The sequence below is a fragment of the Vulpes vulpes genome, chromosome 12 (assembly GCF_048418805.1).
Source record: "Vulpes vulpes isolate BD-2025 chromosome 12, VulVul3, whole genome shotgun sequence".
NCBI classification, from domain to species: Eukaryota; Metazoa; Chordata; class Mammalia; order Carnivora; family Canidae; genus Vulpes; species Vulpes vulpes.
Genome location: NC_132791.1, coordinates 61,759,248 through 61,783,729, shown reverse-complemented (window position 1 = coordinate 61,783,729; position 24,482 = coordinate 61,759,248). Strand labels below are relative to the sequence as shown.

The window sequence follows — 24,482 nt, the reverse complement described above, 5'->3', positions numbered from 1 at the left end:
AATTCTAGCTGGCTTGTCATGGATTGTAGAGTCAATCTAAAAGTTATGTAGGACAAACAGGATGATACATTTGCCATATTCTCTGTAGCACTATTCTTTCTCCCCTTCTGAGGGATTTCTCACAGAACTTGGTTAGAAGTTTAGCCCTTCTAACCATTGGCTAGTAAATTCATATTTATTTCCTCTGAGCCTTGATTACACATACTCTGTAACCAATGAAATAGTAACAGTCCGACTTACAGCTGAGATGATAGACCCTCCAGAACCCACCCACATATTGAGAGCTTGCATAGATCTTCAGCAAGGTAAAATTAAATCATACACAGCTATTGGAATACAGTAAATGTTATTAATATTCATATTGATGCATTTAATTATACTAAATGGTAATATATAATTATATAATGTAATTAATATCAATATTCACAGAATCCAAAAATTAGTAGAATACAACAAGTAGGTCTTATTTGGACCATCGGCCAGATCTTTATAAATCCACACATTTCTGCCTGTTAAGTGCAACAGATAAATAAGTGAGCCATACCGGACAAAAAGGTGGACGTCAGGCTACTAGCAAGCTTTGAAGAAAGGAAAGTATAGAAAGTATTTTAAATGCTTGACCAGCAATCTCTAGCACAAGGACTTTATGAATACATAGTCCTGGGTTACATTACCCACTGAAGCTTTTTTTTTTTTTTTTTTCAAGATTTTTACTTATTTATTCATGAGAGACACAGAGAAAGAGAGGAGCAGAGACATAGGCAGAGGGAGAAGCAGGCTCCATGCAGGGAGCCCGACTTGAGGACTCGATCCCGGGTCTCCAGGAACACGCCCTGGGCCGAAGGCAGGTGCTAAACCGCTGAGCCACCCAGGGATCCCCCCAAGATTTATTTTTAAGTAATCTCCACACCCAACAGTGGGGCGCAAACTGGGAGGACAGGAGTCACATGCTCTAGTGACTGAGCCAGCCGGGGTGCTCCTACCCACTGAGACTTTAACAAGCTGTTTCAACCCATCTGGAAATCATTTTGGTTTTCTGCCATCAGCAGGCATAATTATTTTATTTATTTTAAACTTTCAGACTCACACATTTTTTTTTTCTTAATAAACTCTACACCCAATGTGAGGCTCAAATTCATGAGGCCGAGATCAAGAGTTGTTTGATCTACTGATTGAGCCAGCCAAGAGCCTCCACATTATCATTTTAAAAATGAAATACAGAAACACTACTTCTTAGTCCTTTAAAGTTCTACTGCACATACCATTTCTTCGTGGGGTTATTAGAAAGCTTAGTCCTGAGACATGATATGTAACAGTATCTGCTTTATAGTACCTGCTGCATTCTACTGATTTTGTAAAGATTAAATATTTAAAAGCGTATATAAAGCTTTCAAGAAAAATGTGCCAGGCACTATGCCAAGCAGGAAATAAAAAAAAGAAAAATTATGGTACGTGCCCTAAAACCAACTCGGTGAGGCAGATAGGTAAATAAATCCCACAATACACTGTTAACAGTCTCCAGAGGCTTAAGGAACCACGGGCCAGCCTGTAAACTCAGCAGGTGTCCACAGAGCTGTTTCCTAACAGCGGATGGTGCTGGCCAGAAGTGAAGAGGAAGGGTGGTCTGGTCACGGGACGCAGCTGTCTGCTGAGGCGGGGAGTTCTCAGTGGCACATGCCAGAGCTGCAAGTGTGTGGCCTGGAGGGTGGGTGGCTTTGCAGTCCACATCAGGCAAGTTCTTAAAGCAAAGGGCCCAATTCTTCTGTTCTCAGGAACTCAGCATGAATTTCAGAGTTTACCAAGTTGCAGTGCCCCCGGCCTCCGGGGCAGACGCCTGCGGGCCCCAAGCCTCACTGCCCAGGCCAACTTTTCCTTCACCCACAAGTGACTTCCCAAGTTTCTCTCTGCGCCATGCACTCACCCTCCTTGGGTGACACTCGGGGTTCACAAAGGTAACCTGGTCATCGAGCTTCCCCAAGTGCAGCACTTCATCTTTTAGGTAACCTCGGGTTATTCGGTCCTGGCCCGACAGGCAGGTCCTGGCCCTCATCTTCCTTTTTTCCTTTCTCGTGTGTGTGTGTGTGTGTGTGTGTGTGTGTGTGTGTGTGTGTCTGTTTCTCTTACACTCACGGCCCGCAGCAGCTGCTCAGAGGCCGCACTTTAAAACTGCGACGAGAAGCCCGAGTGTGGGCCTCCGTGGTCGCGACGTCCGGGGCGGCGCTGGAACCGCCCCGGCTGTGGGCTGAGGCCAGACGCGGACCCCGGACTCCGCGGGAACCAGGGTCTCGGTGAAGGTCCGAGGGCTCCGCTGCGAGCGCCCGCGGCAGCCCCGGGAGCCGGGAGCCGGGAGCCGGGAGCCGGGAGCCGGGAGCCGGGAGCCGGGAGCCGGGAGCTGGTCGGCTCGGCTCGGCTCGGTTCGGCTCGGGCGGCGTCCGCGGCCTGCGAGGAGGGCGGGAGCGCCGGGGGGGGCGGGGGGCGGCGCTGGCGCGGGGGCGCGCACCCCTTTTCTGCAGACTCGCAGGTTTTGAGGCCCCGCCTCCTCCGGGCCCAGCTCGGCTCCGCCGCCCCGAGGCCCGGGCCCGGCCGCAGGGCCCCTCCCGCCGCGAGCCCGGGAGAGCGCGGCGGCGGCGGCGGCGGCGGGGACGGAGGGGGCGGGGACGGAGGGGGCGGGGACGGAGGGGGCGGGGCGGGGCGGGGCGGGGCGGGGCGCTCGGCCGGGGGCGGGGCTGCGGCCGCGAGCCCGCCCCCCGCTCGCCCTCCGCCGGCCGGCCGGCGCGGCCATGGAGGTCTACATCCCGTCCTTTCGCTACGAGGAGAGCGACCTGGAGCGGGGATACACGGTAGGCGCGGCCGCGGCCGGACAGGGCCCCGAGCCGGGACGGCGGCCGCCGAGCGCGCAGGGCCCGGGCCGCCGCCGCCGCCGCCCGCGCGGGTCCCTCGCTGCCCCCCCGCCCCCCGGGGCCCGCGGCCGGGCTGCTCCCCGGCGCCGTTGCCAGGGCGACGGGCCCCTCCCTGCGCGGCGGCGGCGGCGGCGGCGGGCGCGGGCCCCGGTTCGCCCCCCCCCCCCCCCCCCCGCCCGCTCCCGGCCTCCGGGCAGCAGCGCGGGCAGCCGAGCCTGGCGCGGAGCTCGCCCTTGCCCCCGCCTCCGCCCCCGCCCCCGCCCGGACCGGCGCCCGCCCCCGCCGCCTTCCAAGTTCTGCGGGATTCACTCAGACGCATAAACAGGCTGATTTTAAAGATCCTTTGTAGCTCTTTATTAGCCCGAGGGCACCCGTGTGTGGCTTCCCGATGGCTTCCAAAGTCCCCCCCCCCCCCCGCCCGCCCGTTCCGCTGGGCCCTGACCCGGGCGCAGTCAGGTGCTTAACTGCGCACCTGTTGGGACCTAAGGCTGATCCCCGAGACCCGAGACACAGGCCCCGGCTCCCGAGCCAAAGACTGGGTCGGGGGGTGAACACCAGGGCCTGGGACCTTCGATCCAGAGTTCAGCAGCTGAACTGTATGTAGGTGGTTGATTCCCCAGTGAACTTCGACGCCTTCGTCTACACCGTCTTTGCCGGAGGGAGAAATGCCTTGGAAGACTATTTCCAGCTGTCCAAGAGCAGATTGCGGGCGGCAGTCTGAGAGGACCCGGAGAACGCGCTCACTTGCCAAACACCATTTATGTTAGTCTGGGAGAGTATTTTACCCTTTCTCTCTCCTAAGTATTCTTGGGTATAGGTGACAGCCTATTTGGAACCTTGTGTGTTTTCATACGGAGGCTTAAATCTCCCTCGCAAGAGAATTTTTGGAATTAAGGGATTGAAAGTGGAATTAAGTGATTGAAAAAAAAAACAACCCAGGGAGTATGTGGGTTTTTAGGGTTAAGTAGACCTCTGGGTTCAGGTGTCCCAAAAGAAGTACTGAGTACCTTCCCTAGGGGAGGAAACTGTACAGGGGTCGGGGGGCTGAGCTCCCTTTGGCCATTATTTATATAAATAAGTCTTCCCAATGAATTAATATTTGGTTAAATATTCTGCATTTTCCTTTAAAAAAAAAACTGTGAAAAGCCTTTTCCTGAAACCCTTGAAACCTTGCTCTATTTCTTCAGTTCAAGTATGTCTCTCACAACCCCACACACCTCTCCCAAATCAGCATCAGTAGTCCTCAAAGGCCTGCCATCTTTTGGGGCATTCTTCAGGATCTGAAGATTATAGCCTGCTTGTTTGGTCTTTAGAAGTGTTCAGATGAAGGTGGCCTCAGTAATCCAAACGAAAAGCTACTTACCTTCTCAAATAAGAACTTTGAAAAAGATCATTACTGGTGTTTCTTCTCTTACAGGATCTGTGTTTTCCCACAGTGTTTTCAAATACCTTTTAATTACTTGTATTACAACCAGGCATGTGCCACATTGTGAATTAAATTGATTTGGAAGGAGCCCTGTTCTTGGCCAACTTGGCAGTTTGAAGATCGCTTATATGATGATAGTTTGTGTGCTTTTTAAAGTCTTTTTTTTTTTAAAGATTTTTTTTTTTATTCATGAGAGACACAGGGAGAGAGTGAGAGGCAGAGAGAGAAGCCGACTCCATACAGGGAGCCTGATGTGGGACTTGATCCTAGGATCCAGGATCACGCCCTGGGCCAAAGGCAGGCGCTAAACCACTATGCCACCCAGGCAGTCCAAAGGCTCACTTAAAAAAACAAACAAAACAAAAAACAAAAACCTAATTCATTTAAATTGGTGACCTTATTGTTAAGATACCTTTGCAAGTGATTTTTTTTCCTGTGTGAGTCAACGGAGCAGCTTCTGGATCCTTCGTTCCCTCTGAGCAGCTGTTTTATAATTGCACAGCACTTATTCTTTTAGCAAATAAGTGTCTGCTTGGTGTCTCTGTTCTAGGTCCTGGGAATTTAGTAGTGAATAATATTTCATCTTTTTAAAAAACCTGAGAATTAAAAAAATATATAATCTTGGGTTCCTGAACCAAAAACTTGTGAAATAATGTACATTTAAGAGTAAAAAGCATCTTTTTACTTTAGTGATGATGTTTATTGAAGAATATTTAAGAAATCTTGCATTTGAACAAATTCAGTGATTGGAGGCTTATGGTAAAGAAGTGTGGTTCTTCCTTCCTTCTAATCCCATGCCCTCAAGACATAAAATATGAGGGTGCTTTCTTAGAGCCCTTTCTCTATGCCATGAAAACCTTCCTTTTTTTTTCTTAGAATAAATTGTGAGATTTGACTATACTGTCATCCTACAACATGAATATATTTCTGTTCCGATATGGATAAATCTGTCTCCTCCTAGCTACTAGCAAAGGGAGCGCCCTCATGAGGAATATGCCATCATTTTTTTACCCAGATCTCTTGTTGATGGCCACTGACATTTGCTTCTAATTTTTAGCAACCGTGTCAAATGTTGAAATGAGACATTACTGTGCATGCTTTTTTTATGCCTACGACTAGGATTTTTGTAGAACATTAACTAGAAGTGGTACTTCTGGGCCTTTTAAAGTTTTCATAGATCTTGCTCAATTGTTAGTCAAGAAGTTTATACAGGGCAGCCCCGGTGGCGCAGTGGTTTAGCACCGCCTGCGGCCCCGGGTGTGATCCTGGACACCCGGGATCAAGTCCCACGTCGGGCTCCCTACATGGAGCCTGCTTCTCCCTCTGCCTGTGTCTCTCTGTGTGTGTCTCTCATGAATAAATAAATAAAATCTTTAAAAAAAAGTTTATACAAAGTTATGCTCACTGTAGAAGGTAATTTACCTTTAAAGAGTGAACTTTTGCCTTTCGAACACTTAAACATTGACTGGGTTTGCGTGATGTCCAGTGTGGAATGAAAGGTAGAAGGATATTGTTCCCATCCTTAGGGATTCTTAGCCAAGAGGGGCAAGGTAGGGAAGGGCTAGGGAACCCTGATGTTATCTGGAGTCTTGAGGAGGAAGAGGGCATTTCTGCACTGCCTTACGGTAATGTGTGGGGTGGTGTTGGGGATTGCTTAGGAATGCTGACTTTTGAAATCTGGTTAGGTTTTTGCTGGCATTGCGAATTCTAGAAGGAGGAAGTAAAGGGCGAAATGTCATCTCAAGAGGAAGGTATTTTAAATTCCCAGATTCATTAAAAAAAAAAAAAAGGAAAAATGAGTTGGGAAGGGGCTTCTAAATAAGTTTATAAAGAAGCAGGAGAGGGTCTTCTAACAAAATTCACATGAACTCAAATATTACTTTATGGGAAGGTTATTCTCTATCTGCCTCCTGTCCCCATAGCTTATTTACTGTCTGTTTCCCAGCTAGGCTCTAAATTCCTTGAGACTAGGACAGTGTCGGTTTCTACTCCTATACTCCAGGACAGGGCCCATCACATAGAAAGAATTCAGTACATGTGTGCTGAATAAATAATGAATGAATGAGTCTTCTAAAAGGAGAAGAAAACCAGAAGAGCTGTGATTATGAGGCATGAAGCAACTCACTGGTTAGAGGGGGTCATGGTACAGACTGGAGTTTCCAGTAGCAGCAGAGATTATGCAAGGGCCATCTGACAGAGAGTGGAGAGAGACCAGCTCACTAGCCTTGAGAGCCAGTCAGGAGTGTGGACTTCTGCTCCAGACATTGGGAAGTCACTGAAGGGTTTGAGGAAGGAAGTAACATGATAAGCTTTGCATTTAGATGACCCTTGAGTATTTTTTTTTTAAAGGATTTTATTTATTCATGAGAGACACAGAGAGAGAGGCAGAGACGGCAGAGGGAGAAGCAGGCTCCTCGCAGGGAGCCTGATGTGGGACTCCATCCTGGGACTCCAGGATCATGCCCTGAGCTGAAGGCAGACGCTTAATCGCTGAGCCATCCAGGCATCCTGACCCTGGAGTATTTTTAAACATTTAAGGAATGCTAGCGGAAGGACAAGAAAGGAGAGAGAGGATGTGAGCCTGATGCGAGTCAGGAGTGTGACTCCCATGGATGTGGATGCCATAGACCAAATCAGAGCTGAAGTAAGAAGGAAATTTCCTGTGGAGACCTGTTGAGTTTTTCATGATTGGTGAGGCTTTTTGATTTTAGAGCTCAGGATAGAGGTCTGGGCTGGAAGTATTGCTCTAGGAGGTCATTCAGCACAAAGGATGAAAAAGCATAACAGTTAATGCTATTCCCAGGAAAAGAACGTGAAGTGAGGAAAGATGGTTGACTGAAGGTAAAATCCTAGAATTGGCATGAGCAAAGAAGTCTCAGCACTGCATCCTGAGGGAGTGGGAGAAGGAAGTCTAGGAGTATGAAGTGGTAAGAGAGAATGGTAGATGATGGTCTACAGGAAGGAAAGTGCTGGTTGTGGCTGAGTGGTCTTGTAAGATGAGGATGGAGAACAGTCCGTTGAACATGAGGGTAAGCGGGTCTGGTGTGCTAGTATAGGCTAGTATTTTCAATTTTCAGATATGTTGTTGGTAGAAAAATAGCAAAAGTGGAAAAAAAAAGAAAAATAACAAAAGTAGAACTACTACCTAGGTGCAACACCAAAGTTTGAATGTAATTGATTTCATTTTTATAGTTGTAAAAATCAAGGCATTGAATAAGATGATTTTTCAAGTTCATTGTAACAGTATGTCTATGACTGTGTTATGGTTATACAAATATATCTTTTTCTTGAATTCTGGATTTTTTGATTTACTTGATGTATCATGCTTTTCATTACATAAGGCAGCTTCATATATACATGATCATAATATTGAGACATATCAGGGATCATTATTTTAGTATTTTATGGATTAAAATAGAAAAATAGAACAATATGAGGAACCATTTACCGATCACTCACCTTCAGTATTTTAAATTATTACTTCATTTATCACCCCTTATTCTTCTATTTTTAAAAAAAAATCCTGGAATATTTTGAAACAAATCCAGGACATAATTTCACCTGTAACTCTTTCACTTTGCATATCTGACAGGTAAAGACTTTAAAAAATATATAACCAAAATGTCAGTTAACATCACAAAATTAGCCATACCTTGCTATCATCCCAATTCTCCTTTGTTTTTGTTGTTTTTAGCATAACCACAATGTAGACATTGCCTTGGCATTAACAGTGATCTGCAGGAATTATTTTTTTTTTAAGATTTTATTTATGAGAGAGAGAGAAAGAGAAAACAAGAGAGAGCTCAAGGTGGGGAGGGGTAGAGGGAGAAGCAGACTCCCCACTGAGCTGGGAGCCCAGCGGGGCTTGATCTCCAAAGGGATCATGACCTGAGCCAAAGCAGAGGCTTAACAGACCGAGCCACCCAGGTGACTTGCAGGCAGTATTTTTACTGCCATTTTGTACTTGTGAGAATGAGAGATTGAGGAAGGGCACCTGACTACCCAAGATTGGCCCTCTCTGTGCTTTCATCCTCAGAGTAGCTTCCACCTGGTGAAAACAAGTTGAAGATTGAAAAAAAAAAATTGTGTGTGCGTGCGTGCTACAGTTTGCAGAGGAAGAGAGTGTAAATTCTTCAAGCATTTCTGGGCACTATTTTTCCCCAGAAGCTCTGAACAAATCCATCTCCTTTCATGTCTTTTTGTCTCCAATTGGTTTTTCAACCAATCCTGTTGCTGGGGGAATGTCTGTGCTGATTGGCTGAGGCCAGGGCCTCCTGAACCAATCACCTGCCAAGGCTACATTTATCTAGATGGAGTTAAAATAATAGGCTTTTCTGGAGCTGGGAGTGAGGTCAGTCCCTTCCTGCCACCAAACCCTGTAGGCACGACAGTGAGGACAGTGAGACCACAATGTCCGCCACAATATCTTAAAATCACCCATTATGAACATTTGTGATGAAGAAAGCCTTTGTGTGACAAGGACATAGCTGCCACAGTGCCTCACTCATGGTAAATTGACAGCATAAGCAAACACTAAGTATGTGTTACATAATTAAATCAAGCATGTGTAGGGTATGTTCCTTACCCTTAAGGACAAGAAATGCAAGTGTGAAAATATTCTTGAAATTCTTTTTGATTTATTTATTTGAGAGAGGGAGAGAGAACTTGAGCCTTAGGGCAGTGTCCCTGTGCATTGGGGTTGAGGGGCAGAAGGAGAGAAACTCAAACCAACTGTGGCTGAGCATGGAGCCCTCCCAACCAGGGGCTTTATCTCTAAAGGACCCATGAGATCATGACCTGGGCAGAAACCAAGAATCTTAGGCTTAACCAATTGAACCATCCAGGTGACCCAAGTGTGAAAATATTCTTGGACAGTAGCCAATAGAATGCTACCTTCACTGAAGAACCAAAATAAGTACAAGAGGATTGAATTTTGCAAATATGCTGCTTAGAAATTTGGGGACCCAAGTAAGTTTGTTTTCATTGAGATAGAAATACATTTTAATCTTTTTCTGTAGTTTTCACTTTGTAATTTATGTTTTTTTAAAATAAAACTTTTAATGGTGAAATAACTTCAGATTTGCAGAAAATTTACAAAGTTAGTGAGTTCCGATTTACCCCCGACCCGCAAACCCGTTTCCCCTGTTGTTAACATCATATATTACCATGGTAATGTCAAAACAAGGAAACTGGCATTGGTACATTACTATTAACTAAGCTCCAGACTTTATTTGGATTCCACTAATGTCCAAACCAGGATATCATGTTGCATTTAGTTTTGTCTGATTCGATGTGAAACTAAGTATTCCAAGTTATAGCACAATGTCTCAAAAATGAGGCAGACATGTTGTTAGAAATGAGCCTGTATAGACCAAGTCAGATTTTGGCTACTTGAGATGCTTTGTGTGTGATTTTTGCCACTTGGCAAAAGCCCATTAGACTCTTCCACAGGCTTATGACACAGCCTAAGGGGGAAAGTCTCAGGCTCTAGATTCATGCTGTCTGCATTCATATTTTGCCTGCAGCATTTAGCTTGAAGTCTGACTTTGGACAAACACTCTATGTTTTCCCCTCTCATCTGTAAAAGAGGAGAATACTAGTACCACCTGGAGTGGTTTGAGGATTAAATGACATTTTTAAAAGTACAAGGGATGATATGTCTAGCTATGTGATTTATTTTTATTATTTCATGTAGGGACTTCCTTGAAGTTAAGTTTTTTTTTTTTTTAAGATTTTATTTATTCATGAGAGACACAGAGAAAGAGGCAGAGACACAAGCAGAGGGAGAAGCAAGCTCCATGCAGAGAGCCCAACATGGGACTCCATTCTGGGTCCCCAGGACCACACCCTGGGCCAAAGGCGGCACTAAACCGCTGAGCCACCCGGGCTGCCCTTTTAAAAACTTTTTAATGTCAATAATATAAACATAAATCTAGGAGAGTAGTCATGCTATATAAAATAAATGCTTTGCAAATACTTTGAAGTACTTTAGAAGTGAAAGTTCACATAGGACAACTGGTATTCTTATTACAAATTCATTCAATTCAGGTTTAGTTTTTCTAGCCTTATTTATTGTGTCTGTGTATGTGTGTGTGTGTTCCTTCAAGATGCTAAAGGGGGGATCCCTGGGTGGCGCAGCGGTTTGGCGCCTGCCTTTGGCCCAGGGCGCGATCCTGGAGACCCGGGATCGAATCCCGCGTCGGGCTCCCGGTGCATGGAGCCTGCTTCTCCCTCCGCCTGTGTCTCTGCCTCTCTCTCTCTCTCTCTCTGTGACTATCATAAATAAATAAAAAATTAAAAAAAAAAAAGATGCTAAAGGGTAATATATTTACATAAGTGAGAAGGATATATAATAGAGGGTGCAGAGATACATGCTTCTCACCTTCTCTATCCTCTACCATTCCTCTAGCATCCCTCCAAAACACAGGGGCCATCAGGCTTATAGATTGTATTCTTATGCTGGTTTTCCAGGTACAGATTCAGATTTTTTTTTAAGATTTTATTATTTATTCATGAGACACACACACAGAGAGAGAGAGAGAGGCAGAGACACAGGCAGAGTGGGGAGCAGGCTCCATGCAGGGAGCCCAATGTGGGACTCGATCCTGGGACTCCAGGATCATGCCCTGGGCTGAAGACAGGCGCTAAACCACTGAACCACCCAAGGATCTCCCCGATTCAGATTTTTAATGTAATTTACAGTTATTTTGCTTTATGTCTTTCCTGTTTTTTTTTTTTCATGCTTCCCCTCCCTTTTGAAAGTACCTGTGTTGTTATGAAAAAAGTCAACCTATAAAGCAGTGGAGAGACTGATGCTTTTACTCAGCTTTTAAAATGATGAGCTCATGGGGTACCTGGGTGGCTCAGTTGGTTAAGCATCTGACTCAGGATTTCTGCTCAGGTCACAATTCCATGGTCCTGGGGTCAAGCCCCAGTGCAGAGTCTGCTTGAGATTCTATCCTTCTCCCTGTGCCCCTTCTCTCTCCCCCTGCTTATGCTCTCTCTGTTTCTATTTCTAAATAAATAAAATCTTTAAAATAAAATGATGAACTCACAGCCAGCTTTGTTTCCTAATCTTTTCCTCTGCTTCTTGCACATCTTCCCTTGCACATCATTTTGAAGCAAATCTCAGACCTGTCTGTAAATATTTCCAGCTTCTCTGTCTAAAAAACAAAGATTCTTCCTTTAAAATATAATCATAATATCATTATCAGACACTTTCAAAATAAGCAATAAGAAAGCAACTATCAATTATCATAAATATCAATTCATTTTTACATTTTAAAAAATTTTCCCGAGCATGTTCTTTTTTTAAAATGTAGTTTGAATTTGATTGAAACTAAGTCCATATAATGTAATTGCTTAATATTGTGTCCTCTATCTTTCTAAATTTGTAAGTGCTTTTACTACATCTCTTTTTTGTTTTTCTTTTACAGTGATTTTGTTGTACAAATGGTGACATTTGTCCCACAGAGTTTTCCATGCTGGGTTTGGCTGATTGCATCCCCATGTCATTATTAACACCTTTTCCAGTTCCTTACATTGTACCAAGATAGAGGCTTTAGTTTTTTCCGATTTGATTTGTGATGCTGGCAACCACTGAAGAATATTGCCTGGATCTATTCATTCCTTGGTGGTTGCTAAGTATCAATAGTTTAATTTTATCAATCTTTTTTCATTTATTGACTTGAATACATTTATACAAAGCAACTTTGCCTCATTAATTAAAAGAGGAGCCACCTCCTGAGGTGTAGTTTTTATGGAAACTTATGGGAAAGTTACCCTGAGGTGTAGTTTTTATGGGAAAAGTAGGATAAGTGCCTGATACTTTCTTGATTATTTACTTTTCAAAACAATGAGTTGGCTTTCTCCAAAGATCACAAATTAAAGATTATCACAGACCTTGTCTTTAAAAAAAAAAAAATCAGTATTGTTATGAATCTGTAGATATTCACATATTTGATGCAGTTCGGTCTCTTGCATTTATCATTCTCATATACTTTATGTCCCTCTTTGGCCGTTTACTTATTTGGCATTTTCAAGGTGGGTGCTGTGTATGTCCTTGACATAACTTTAATGGTCTTTGATAGCTTCCTTGCTGCTTAGCGTGATGAAGTCCATCTTTTACCTTTCCCGCCCCAGATCTGGAATTAGGTTTTTCTATAAAGATCACTGGTTGCATTTACTGGGAAATGATAATTAGAGACTATGATCTGGACACAAGGTATTTGTGGAAGTTTTGAAATCTTTTCAGTGGTCAGAGTGGAGGAATGTTTCTCTTAAGATCAAATACATGGTATCTTGAAGACAACTTCAAGAATTTTTGTCTTGGTCTTTTATCTTCAACTGTGTCTTTTTCCTTCCGCATTGAAAATCTCAGTACTTTAGATGCTGAGATTAATGGGATATCATATGATTAGCAGTTAACTTTATCTCACTTTAAACACTTCAGTGTGTCTCCATTATAATACCAGTACTACTATCAACAGCATGATTACTGACAACAGTTTAAAACTTTTTTTAAAAAAAGCTTTTTTGTTTTTTAATCTATTGCACTTAGAGTATACAATCAAATGTTTTATTTTATTTTATTTTTTTCAATCAAATGTTTTGAAATCACTTGGATTCTTCTTTCTTCACTAACTAGCTACGCAGCCTCATTTTCTTTTGTATTTTTGTGGATTTTTTTTTATATTATGATTTTGTTTTATATTATGTAAAGTGTATACTGTATTAGGTTTATCTGCTGACATCTGGCTTCTTTTTATATTCCCTTCATTCTGTTTTCTTCCCCTCCACTTGACCATTTATCTTTCCATTTAAAAAAAATCGAAACAAGGGGTGCCTGGCTGGCTCAGTCAGAGGAGCATGCAATCTTGATCTTGGGGTTATGAGTTTGAGCCCCACGTTGGGTATAGAGATTATTTAAATAAAAGGAAACAAACACAGGTACATTTGTGCCCTTAGATTAAACAGTAGTCTAAAATTAAACAGTGGTATACTAAAACATTTTCTTCCACCTGCTTTTTTTTTTTTTTTTTTTTGGCTTCACAGTACATCCTGTAGTTCACTCCCCAAGGGGCATATATCAGGATGCCTACTCCTTTTCTACAGCTTAATTGTTCTCCATTGTTGTCTGTAGTCATTAGCCTTGTGCCTATATTTTTTGCATTTTTCTCAGAGTATCTTTAGATTCTTAGCAGTGGGTTACTGGATCAAAAGGTACATGCATACATATGTTATTTTGCCAGATATTTTCAGATCTCCTTCCTCGGGGATTGTGCTATTTTACATTCCCATAGCAGTTTATGAGAGTGTCTATTTCCTCGCAAGCTTGCCAACTGAGTGTGTTGTCAGGCCTTTGGGTTTCTGCCAATCTGATAAGGTAAGCAGTGGTGTCTCATTGTACATCCATTGTAATTTGCTTGCTCAATTCTGATGACTAGCTTGGACATTTTTGAAAATGCTAGTGACCCTTGTAGTTGCTTTGCTTTGCTCTTTTTTCTTTCTTCTTTCTTTCTTTCTTCTTTCTTTCTTTCTTTCTTTCTTTCTTTCTTTCTTTCTTTCTTTTTCTTCTTCTTCATCGTCGTCGTCGTCATGGAGTAGGTAGTGGATAGGTGGGTGTCTGAAATAAGCTGTTCTCTTGTTGATTTTTATTGAAAAAGCAAGTGACTTAGGTTTTCATCTTATAATTCTTACTTGAAGGAAAAACCAATATGTGAGTTGAGTTGTACCAGCCACCTTCCTTAGTTCTTTGGATTTATTTATTTATTTTTTAAAGATTTTATTCATGAGAGACAGAGAGAGAGATAAAGAGAGCGGCAGAGACAAGAGGAAGGGAGAAGCAGGCTCCATACAGGGAGCCTGATGTGGGACTCGATCCCAGGACTCCAGGATCACTCCCTGGGCTGAAGGCGGCGCTAAACCGCTGAGCTACCCAGGCTGCCCAGTTCTTTGGATTTAGATTAATTTAGGAATGTGGAAATTGTTCTAGAAACTATAAGCTTCTACCTTCTTCACCTTCACCCTTCTCTCCACCTTGCTAGTGGATATTCCTCTTACATAAGGTGGGTAGAGCATGCATTCACTCATGTAAATTATGTATTATGTATTTACCCCTCTCCCAGGCATTGTACTGGTATTGTTGTGGGTTCAGGCTTGCTCTGGAAGGATGAATGGAAGTTTGCCAGTTTGAGAAAGGGAAGATCATTTCATTGATATCCCGCAACTTGAATACTATGATGTAAAGCTAACGATACTTGAATTCTATAATATAAAGACAGTACTTCTTATGTTAAATGATAAAGTGGTAAGAGAGGAAAGAAAAAACACTTACTATATATATGTTAATCGGTATGCACATAAACATACTAAAGACAAAATAAGGAGGGAATACTTTGGACAGTTACAGTCCTCATTTCTGTAACTCATCACCTGGTCACAGCTGGTATGTATAACTACCTTCTTTCCCTACTCACTCTGTATTCCCTTTGCCTTCAGCAAGCACCTCAGCTGGTTGTAGGTCTTTGCCAGGTACGGTGACTCGAATCTTTATTCCTAAAGGGTCTGAGCCATTAGTTGTCCTTTTTGAATTGGGTGGTTGTAGTTTTCTGGTGACTTTAATCACAGGGCATCTTACTACTAAGAGACACCATCAGGGGGTCTCCTGTGGTATAGAGGTTCTTCCTTGCCCCCACTATGCTTTAGCAGTTTACTTTACTCTTGCTAGTCAGGATCAGTCACCCCAACCAGCACGCTTATTGCCTTCCTTGCTGTGTGGATTCAGAGACTAGGAACTCAAAGTGGCCATGTGACAGCCTTGACTTCCAGTTCATTGGAATTCTTGCTTTGTCTCCTAGTGGAAGCATTCACCTTTTGGAACTAAAACCTCTAGGCCAACAGAGCATAAAGTCACAGAGACTGGAAGCAAAAATTGTACCAGTGGGCCACTAGCAGTAATAGTGAGTGATGTCACTCCTATTTCCACCCCTGATTCCTAGATCTGTGAATTTTGGTGATGGGGGCACAGCATCATGTACTAGACACTGATGCAGACTATATACAGCCATTTAGAGAACCTTGTCCCAGCCCTGCAAGCTGCTGCCCCCCAGCTGGTAGTGTAACTGAATCTGCAGAAGGCCATTCCACCATTCTGTCAACCCAGCTGCTTGAGGATGGTGGGGAACACGATAAGACCCATGAATTCCATGTTTATGGACCCCCTGCATCATTGCATTTACTATGAAGTGAGTTGCTTGATCAGGAGTGCTGTGTGGAATACCATGGCAGTGTGTAAGGCATTCCAGAAGTCCATGTATGATAGTTGTAGCAAAGGCATTGCATGCAGGGAAGGCAAACCTTTATTACACTGTCCCTTCCACAATGGAAGTGGTCTAGTGTAATCAACCTGCTACCAGGTAGCTAGCTAATCACTTCAAAGAATAGTGCCATATTGGGAGTTCAGAACTGGTCTCTGCTGTTGGCTGATTGGGCATTCAGTGGTGGTCATAGCCAGGTGGGCCTTGGTGAGTGGAAGTCCATGTTCCTGAATCCCTACATAATCTACATCCCTGTCATCCTGGGCACTTTGTGAGCCCACGGGGAAATGACAGAGTGGCTGAGGAAAGAGGCTGATTGACATCTGCAGAACACATCTTGTCCACTTGATTATTAAAATCTTCCTTTGCTGCAAAGCCTTCTCTTGCTCTGGAACCCACTCAAAGCTTTTCAGGTCATTTGGCAAAGGGGTTGGCATAACGCACCCAAAATAGGTTGCCTCCAGAATCAAAAGAGCTCCCCCCAACACACACACACACATTATGGAGGGCAATCTGCTGTGCCCTCTATAGGTTTAAATACTAATCTCATCCAAAACCACTTCACAGAACACCCAGAACAATGTTTGACCAAATACCTGGGCACCCCACAGTAAAATTAACCATCACACTTCCTTCTAAAATTGAAATATATGCTGCTTTCTTCAGTAAACATTGTAGTGTTTTTCTCCCTTTTGTTTTAGTTCGGATGTAGAAAACATAAGAAAACATGTTTTTGTATTTTATTATCCAATATTTATTGCAAAGTGTGTTTAATCCTTCTTGTAGTTAAAAGGTTTTTTCTTCAGATGTGGAAAGTTTGCATCTCCACTTTCAAACACGATCATAGTGCAAGGAAAAAAAGTTTATAGAAAAGGTCTGTTTTCCTTGTCTATTATTAGTGGACAATTAGATCTCATTGTCAGTAAAAATGGATGGCTGTAGCTTCCAAATTATTGAGCCTGTGCTAATAAATGCAACAGTTGTTCATAATTTGGTGGTAAATGACCTTTAAATGTAGATGTTTACGGAGACTGTCTTTGGGGAACAATTTAACTTCCAAATGACACCCATGAGTCCTTGTTATCATTTAAATATGCTTCCTTTTGTCAATAACAGAATAACAAATACTGGTTAGATTTCTAATGTTGATTCAGATACTAGGGAACCTGCTGAATAAATTAGTGTACATTTGATTTATATTGACCAAAATTTTTTACATTGCTGTGTTACAGGTCAAGGTGACATGCATTTAAATGCGTTGTAGAGCAGAGGTCATGCTTGACTGACATGAATGCTTACACTGTTTTTAATTAACTGTTAAATATTATCCTAAAATTCCTTCTCAAATACCAACTAAATTATTTGGAACAGGACAGAAATTAACTTAGCAGAGAGAAACCTTATTTTAAAAGTCAATACTCTTGATCTTTCCCATAAAAGCTATGGGAGTAAATTATTGCTACATTTTCATTTTATGATTTGTAAGGAAATCAGATCCTCTTTTTCAACTGTAGACTCTGAATTCATTGTCTGTGGATTTTCCATGGATAATTTTCCAAAAATAACCTGAGATAATAATGAAAAAAATTTGTGAAGTAATCAACAACCTTACCTAGTACTTTATCAAGCAAATGCATTTTCTTAGTGGTATGTACTTTTTCATTGATATTGTTGTGTGTATGTGGAAGGAGGATGGTTTGCAGGGTGAAGATGTGAATTAATTTTGTCAGCCATTCATTAGTAGGCCAGAGTAGTGCATGTTTTGGGGAAGCTTTAATCAACACCTCATTTGCCCTTTGAGAGAATATCTTCACAATGAATGCTGCTTATTCTGCACATAAATATTGGGTAAAAATCATTTTGCTATCAGTGTAGAATTCATTTCATTTATGACCCATGCAAGAAGATTTACACCCTTAAGACGTTTCAAACTGAGATGCACAGAGGTTTTTGTCTCTTTTTTTGTGGATTTTTTTTTTTTTTTTTTAATCATGAAGATCTTTGTAGTTAATCAAAAAGTGTGCTTTGGGAGTTCAGGATAACCTCTGAGCTTTGCTTCTGGAGGAGCTGCATGTAACCAAAAGGCAGTGCAGAGCTCCTCTACTGTAAACCTTTGCATTCATAGGAACTTTTTCATGAAAAGAGAGCTCTCCTCCAAAGCCAGAAAGGACATCCACTCAGCTGGCCTGCAGTGAATAGCATCGGTCCTGGGATACCAGTTTAGTTTCAGCCATAGTGTGGTTCCTTAGCCTTGTAGCTTTGTCCCTAGATTTCTTGTACCCAGAACAGCATTGACCCCAGATTGTTCAGAAGGGCAAAAGCCGTAACAGCGTGGAAAATATTAATAAGAAAAAAAGGAAGTGGACATTAGAAAATTGAAAGTGGTGAGAGAATGACAAATGGTGCATGTGCGCAGGAGATGAATCATTCAGTAGTAGGAATGCTTCTGAAGGACAGAAATGTTACATGAGTAGCATTTCTCTTAAGTGGACCTGCACCAAGGAAGTGATTGACAAATGGAAGGGCTTCTGGGCATCAGCCTGATGCTAAGAGGGGAGGCAGGGAGTTGGAGACAACAGGCTATTAATATAATGATGCCACTGGTGGTGGATGGTGCCACTGGTGGATGGGACATTGGAACCCCTTCCACGTGAGGGCATGGCTTCTGGTGCAGATACCTGGCTGCTGAGTCTCTGGTGCCCAACCCGCACTGCATGCTGGATATCTTTACAAATTGTGGGTGCCTGGGTCCTACCCTCAGGGAGCCTGATGGCTCTTGGTATGAATTGAGCATGGGAATTTTTAAAAGGTCGCTGGGTGATTCTAAGGAGCAGTAGAAATAGAGCACTGCCCTAAAAATGTACCCAGGATGGTTTTGGGGATCATTAAGGCGGGTTCCTTGCCCCAAAACATCTTAATAGGATAAGTCAGTGATTTTGGGAGTGATTAAATATACAGATTTTCAGGCTATCTGCCCAGAGATTCTCATGTAATTGGGACTTAAGCTCTGGTATGATTTAAAAGCTCTCCAGTTGATTTTAATTTGTAGCCCAGCCTGCAAATTATGGAATAGGTGACTTAACCCTGTTTTGAAAAAGACACCGTATAGAGTGCATAGTTAGCATGAAGGAGGAATGTCACTTTTGTTTTAAAGCTTTAAAGGACCAGTTCACATTCTGATTTAGCAGAAGTGCATCTAGGAACTATGACCTGAACCATGAAACCACTCTTGAGTCTTTGGAGTCACAAACTAAATGAACTGAAGCTCTTCTTTTTTTTTTCTTCTTTTCTTTTTCAAAGATTTAAAAAATTTTAAGTAATCTCTAGACTCAGCATGTGGCTCAAACCCACAACCCTGAGGTCAAGAGTCACATACTCCACTGACTGAGCCAACAAGGGGCCCTTTAAACTTTTCTGACCTAAGCACATTTGAGGAACTCTGAGGAAGGTCATTAGTAAGCTCTCAAGCTAGACAGACTCTGTTCCACATTCTGGGTTTTTTGCTCATGAGTGGGGGGACTTGTGCAAGTCATAAACTTCCCTGAGCCTCATTTCCCTAAAATGCTTACCTCATTTTTCTTTTGAGTCTTCCCTCTAAGTTTCAGGCACATGATAGGAGCTTGCCATGTGGGCAGTTCTTGTTATTTCTGGTACTTGTAATTAAGTTTTTGCCAGTATGGATTAATGTGTCATGATATTTTTTTCTCAATTTTGAATATTTCCACATTTAATTCACTGCTTTAAACAAATTCTTTTTTAAAAGTAATATCAATGGGCAACCTGGGTGGCTCAGCAGTTTAGTGCCACCTTCAGCCCAGGGCATGATCCTGGAGCCCCGGGATCAAGTCCTGCATCAGGTTCCCTACATGGAGCCTGCTTCTTCTGCCTGTGTCTCTGCCTCTCTCTCTCTCTCTCTCTCTCTGTCTCTCATGAATAAGTAAATAAAATCTTTAAAAAAAAAAAGTAATATCAAAAGATCCTTGCAGTGCTTTCACATTAGAGAATGACATCTAAAGTGTCCCAGGCACCTCATCTATAAGAACATGTGAAGAACGTTGATTATATGTTGAAATGACCAATTGTTGAAAACCACTATTTCTCTATCACAGCCACTCCATAGATGAAACTTCAGCCACTCTTCTTTGCTTTACATGCTTCACAGCGTTCTCAGGTAAAACTTTGAATTGGTTTTCTACATTCTCCAAATATAACTTTGAATTGGTTTTCTACGTTCTTCTTTTTAGAAGAGGCCAGACCTCGTTTTGTAAGTGTTTGAGTATATGGTGCTAGCTTGGTGGAGGAGGTGAGGCCAGTACCTACCCATATCCATGCTTGATACTTTGCTGTGAGCATGAAGTAGAACCTTTTTTTTTTTTTTTTTTAAAGATTTTACTTATTTGTGAGAGAGAAAGCAGCAGGAGCAAGAGAGCAGGAGCCAGGGGAAGGGCAGAGGGAGAGGGAAAAGCAAACTCCCTGCTGAGCAGTGAGCCTGACGTGGTACTGGATCCTGAGCTGAAGGCAGACACTTAACCAGCTGAGCCACCCAGGTACCCCAGGAAGTAGAACTTTTGACTTCTTGACTCATCAGTGTTTGGCTTTAGCCAGGTTCAAGTGTAGCCAGTTTTAACAAAGGCATTTTAACCTAAAGTTTTGTTTTTGAAGCTGTTTTTTGCAGTCAGGCTTTTGCTCCTTTAGTGAGTACTGGGTCTAGAAAAATTCTATGGAGCTCATCTTTCTGTGGCCCAGAGGATTCTAAAATGGGTGACAGGGGAGGCTGGCAGTCTGTTTAATTGGAAGTTTAGTTCAGAGTTTATGTGATCTGCTGGGAGCACATTTGCCTACTGGATGCCATATGCAGTCTGCAGAGGGGACCACCCAGGAGAGCCAGGCAAAAATGCAGGCAGGAGCTGTAAGAGGTGGCAGAGGGTGAGGACTGAGTAGAGGCAGAGACACGGAGTGTGGGGCACAATTTTATCAGCCCCAGTATTTACTCATATTCATTTATTCAGCCAGTGGTTCTTGAAGCAGTCTACTAGGCACTGTGCTGAGCCGTGGGGATGCCATCATTTTCCTCATTTTCTCTTCAAGACCCTTAAAACATTCTGAAACTCTCTCTCGAAGGGATTCTTCCAATTTGTGAACACAGGGTACACTTGAACTGTAGTAAACGAGTCCTATGTTGCTCCACGGAGAGCTGAACATGTAAATACAGTTACGTTAACATGCTTAATTAAATAGGAGCAAACTGTTAACCTTTGTTTCCTTATCTTCAAAATGGGTTAACAGTAGTACCTAGTCCATGGTCATTGCCAAGTACCCATCCCACAGAGTCACGGCCAAGATTAAATGAAACAGTACATGTGAGATGCCTGGCAAGGTGTCAGCTTCAGATGACCATTAGCTTTTCCCTGAACGCCAGGCACTAAAACACAGAGTCAGGAAGCCTGTGTGAAAGACAGGAGGGCATCTGGGAGAGGGGTTTCTCGACAGCTTTCCCCACTGTCTAACACACTGGGTAAGGAGGGATGGAACGTTCCAGAGGAGCAATGGTTCAAGTGGAGAAGGAGTGTTGTCACCATGTTTTCCTTGATCTGATGCTGAACCGGAAGCATCAGAGCCAGCTCTGGTGAACCAGGTAGAAACTGAGGTTGTGTGTATTTTGTAAAGTTGACCCCTTTGGGAAGATGTTCTATGGGAAGGGAAGTAGCAGTGTGGTTGAAAAGTGCACTTTGGAGTTGCTGACACCTCATCACTCCTTATCCATGTTCAGTGGTCACTGGTTGCTTAAATCCTCTGAGCCTCCACTCCTTAAATGGGAAGTCTAGTATCTGCTTTGTAACCAGTAGCAGTTGTTGAAGCAAATCAAATAATAGGTGTAAAGCCACAAACATATAGAGTTAGTTCTGTAGTACTTAATGTTGCCATTTGTTTCTAAAAACTTAAATCATAATGTTGGATTTCAAGAGAGAGTTGCTCAAGGTAGAGTTGTGTGGGATTTCTGACTTGAGCACCGTTGAAACCATAAATTCGTCACCTCTTCCTACGCTTTCCTACCAAAGCAAAACAGAGAGACCAAAAGTAATACCTGTCCAGGAAAAATTTGATGGATATTTCAGTATGGCAAAGGGATTTGGGGTTCATGAAGTTGAGTTAGAGTTTGGCCTGTGTTGATTTTTATCCATGAACTGTATAGAATTGTTTCTACTGTCTAGTAGACACACTCTTTCAAAACTAGTTAATGTATCATTAACTAGTAACAAATGAAAAATGTAACAAATGAAAAATACAGTGACATGGAAAGAGATTACTGAGAACACCAGAGAGCTCATATCTTAAGACTTCATTTTATGAGGAAGAAATACATACCTCTTATAGATTGCTTAGACAGAGATACACTTCAAAGAAGTCTGCTCTTAATATTTTGCCATCCCTTGCTTGAGGTGTAGGCTGTCTAGGGAGAGCACAAGCAGAGCAGAAAGTGCCTGTACTTGACTTGGGTTTTCACCTTGGCTCACTTTCTCTTACTTCATTCTACTCATTCGTGAGATGGGGGTGGGGGGTGGGGGCGTGCTAGCATTGAGAGCCATGAGGATAAAAGAGTAATGCAGATAGTGAATGACAAGCGCCTAACGTAGCATAAGGCAGGGACTGAAAGGTAGTTGCTGTTACTATTTAGGTTCTGGAAACCAGGAAGAGAATGGTGGGCTCTCTTTACTCCAAGCAGCGCACGAGAAGTGCTCATTTCACTTTTCGTCTGTCTCTGGCCAGACAGACTCTCCTGCTCCCTGCCATCTGCACAGAGGACCACAATCTCTTGGGTTTACACTGTGTAGAAGGGAGCTCTTGAATCTGCCAGGAAGATTGCATGTGGTTGACTTTGTGCTCTGGAGATTGTTGCAATCTGGTGCCATGCAGTTATTCTTGACCAAAGAGCCAGCAGTACCAGGGGCTGGCATCCCACCTGAACCATCTGGGTTCTGAGGGCTCCGGCTCTGCTGGTGCCTGAGTAGTTCTGAGGGGAGGGTCATGCTAGTACCTGATTGAGGTGTTCCTGGACATGCAAAGAACAGATTTGGGGGTCAGATTTGAAACATGAACCTGGCTTATTAGAAGTTAACTTAGGCAATCAAAGAGAGTTTTCCAGTATTGTCATTAAGCACTAGAGAGGAACTTAAAACAGATACTGGGTACTAAGGATGATCCATGATACAGTGGATTTTGGTAATTTGACGAAGTGTTCTGCCACCTTAAATGTCCAGTAATGTGTAGAGTTAAAATATGGGAAACACTTCATATTAGAAAATGGATATAGAATCATAAATGCCAAGAACTGGCTCATTAAATAATAATGGCCGAAAAGGATTTTATGTTGAAATGGACTTTAGCATGTCTCTTGTTTGATTTACCCAGTTTTTGCTTCCTTTGGCTGCCCTGGGTCTGTTCAAGTGCACCTCATTGTATGATGGAGCCTGTGGAACTGTTGCCTCCTGAACTTCTTGTGTACCATTTTATATTGAAGCCATTATAAACAGTTCATTGGCTTTCTTCAGGTGATGTACGGACTGTTCTTACATGAATGTGGGTAGGCACTGGGTTCTTGACTACAGTACTGTCGTCGTCTTTTTCTTCCTCCTCACCTCCTCCTCTTCCTCTTCTTTCTCTTCTTCCTTCTCCCTTCACCTCCCTCTCCCCCCCTCCCCCCTTACGACTCTCCTCCTCTTCCTCCTCCTCTGAGTGCCTGGGTTGCTCAGTCGGGTAAGGGTAAGTAAGCCTCTGCCTTTGGCTCAGGTCAGGATCTCAGGGTCCTGGGATCAAGGCCAGTATTGGGCTCCCTGCTCGGCAGAGAGTCTGCTTTCCTTACTCCTCCCTCCTCCCTGCTCATTCTTTCTCTCTCTCTCAAAGTTTAAAAAAAAAAAAAAAAAAAAGTAGGCTCCATACCCAGCATGGAACCCAGCGCAGGGCTTCAACTCATGACCCTGAGATCAGTACCTGAACTAGATCAAGAGAGTCAGACACTTACCAACCGAACCACCCAGCTGCCCCTGAAAATGTATATTTATTTTATAGGTTTTTGTTTGTTTGTTTTATAGGTTTGGAGGGGTTTTTTAAAAATCTTTTTGCAGCAACATTTGCTTTATGTTATAGATATATTCAATTTTTGGCCATTTATAACAGCATCACGTTATAAAAATGAAAAAATACTAGACTTTGAAAGCACCGTAACATATTTTAAACTCATTATTTCCTTAATTAATGTCTTTGTGATCCTGTACATACACTTATAGTGAATTTTAAGGAAGAGTTCCAAAGAAATGGATGGGGAATTGAGTCTACTGTGCCATGTAACCTCTGTGCTCTTAGTCTCCACATCCAGTGGAAGCAAAACCTTTGTCTTTTATAAAGAATAAGTAACAATGTAACTTAGTAAATCAAGTATCTGAATGCCTGTTTGATGCCTGCCACCTATATACTGAAAACTGGAAGGCCTGATTCTAGACCTCAAAGCCTTCATAGTTAAGGACTTAAAACCAAATGACACAATGTTTATGAAGCAGTAATAAATGTCTTTTGGAAACAGATACAAAATAGTGAATTGCATTGAATGGAAAGTTTGAGAATGAGATCAGAGGAGTAAAGTACCTTCAAGAAATCATGCTTAGGCTGGTGTCTTGAAGGCTAAGTAGGATTTGGATAAACAGCTGGAAAGGATAGGGCTTGTGTGAAGGAGCACCACCCCCCTGCACCGGTCCAGTAGGATGATATAAATGAACATCATATGGAGGAGGTTGGGAAGAGGGCAGTGTCCTGTGTGCAGGAGGCGGTTGTGGGTAGAGAATG

At 42.8% G+C, this 24,482-nt stretch overlaps 1 protein-coding gene across 6 annotated transcripts in view; it reads left to right on the top strand.

Moving 5' to 3' along the window:
• Window positions 1-2,122: 2,122 nt before the first annotated feature.
• SNX24 (sorting nexin 24) overlaps window positions 2,123-24,482 on the top strand; it is a 154,153-nt gene continuing 131,793 nt past the window's right edge. Inside the window, exon 1 of one of the 6 annotated variants that reach the window (XM_072728724.1) lies at window positions 2,123-2,294. Coding sequence is in view for 1 of the 6 variants with exons in the window: in XM_072728719.1 (XP_072584820.1) it covers window positions 2,781-2,840 (60 nt within the window). In the remaining 5 variants the exon portion in view is untranslated. Of the gene's footprint in view, window positions 2,295-2,709; window positions 2,841-3,504; window positions 3,663-6,718; window positions 7,018-24,482 lie in introns of those variants that run through there. The other 5 variants (XM_072728720.1, XM_072728722.1, XM_072728719.1 and 2 more) reach the window with 5 other exon arrangements.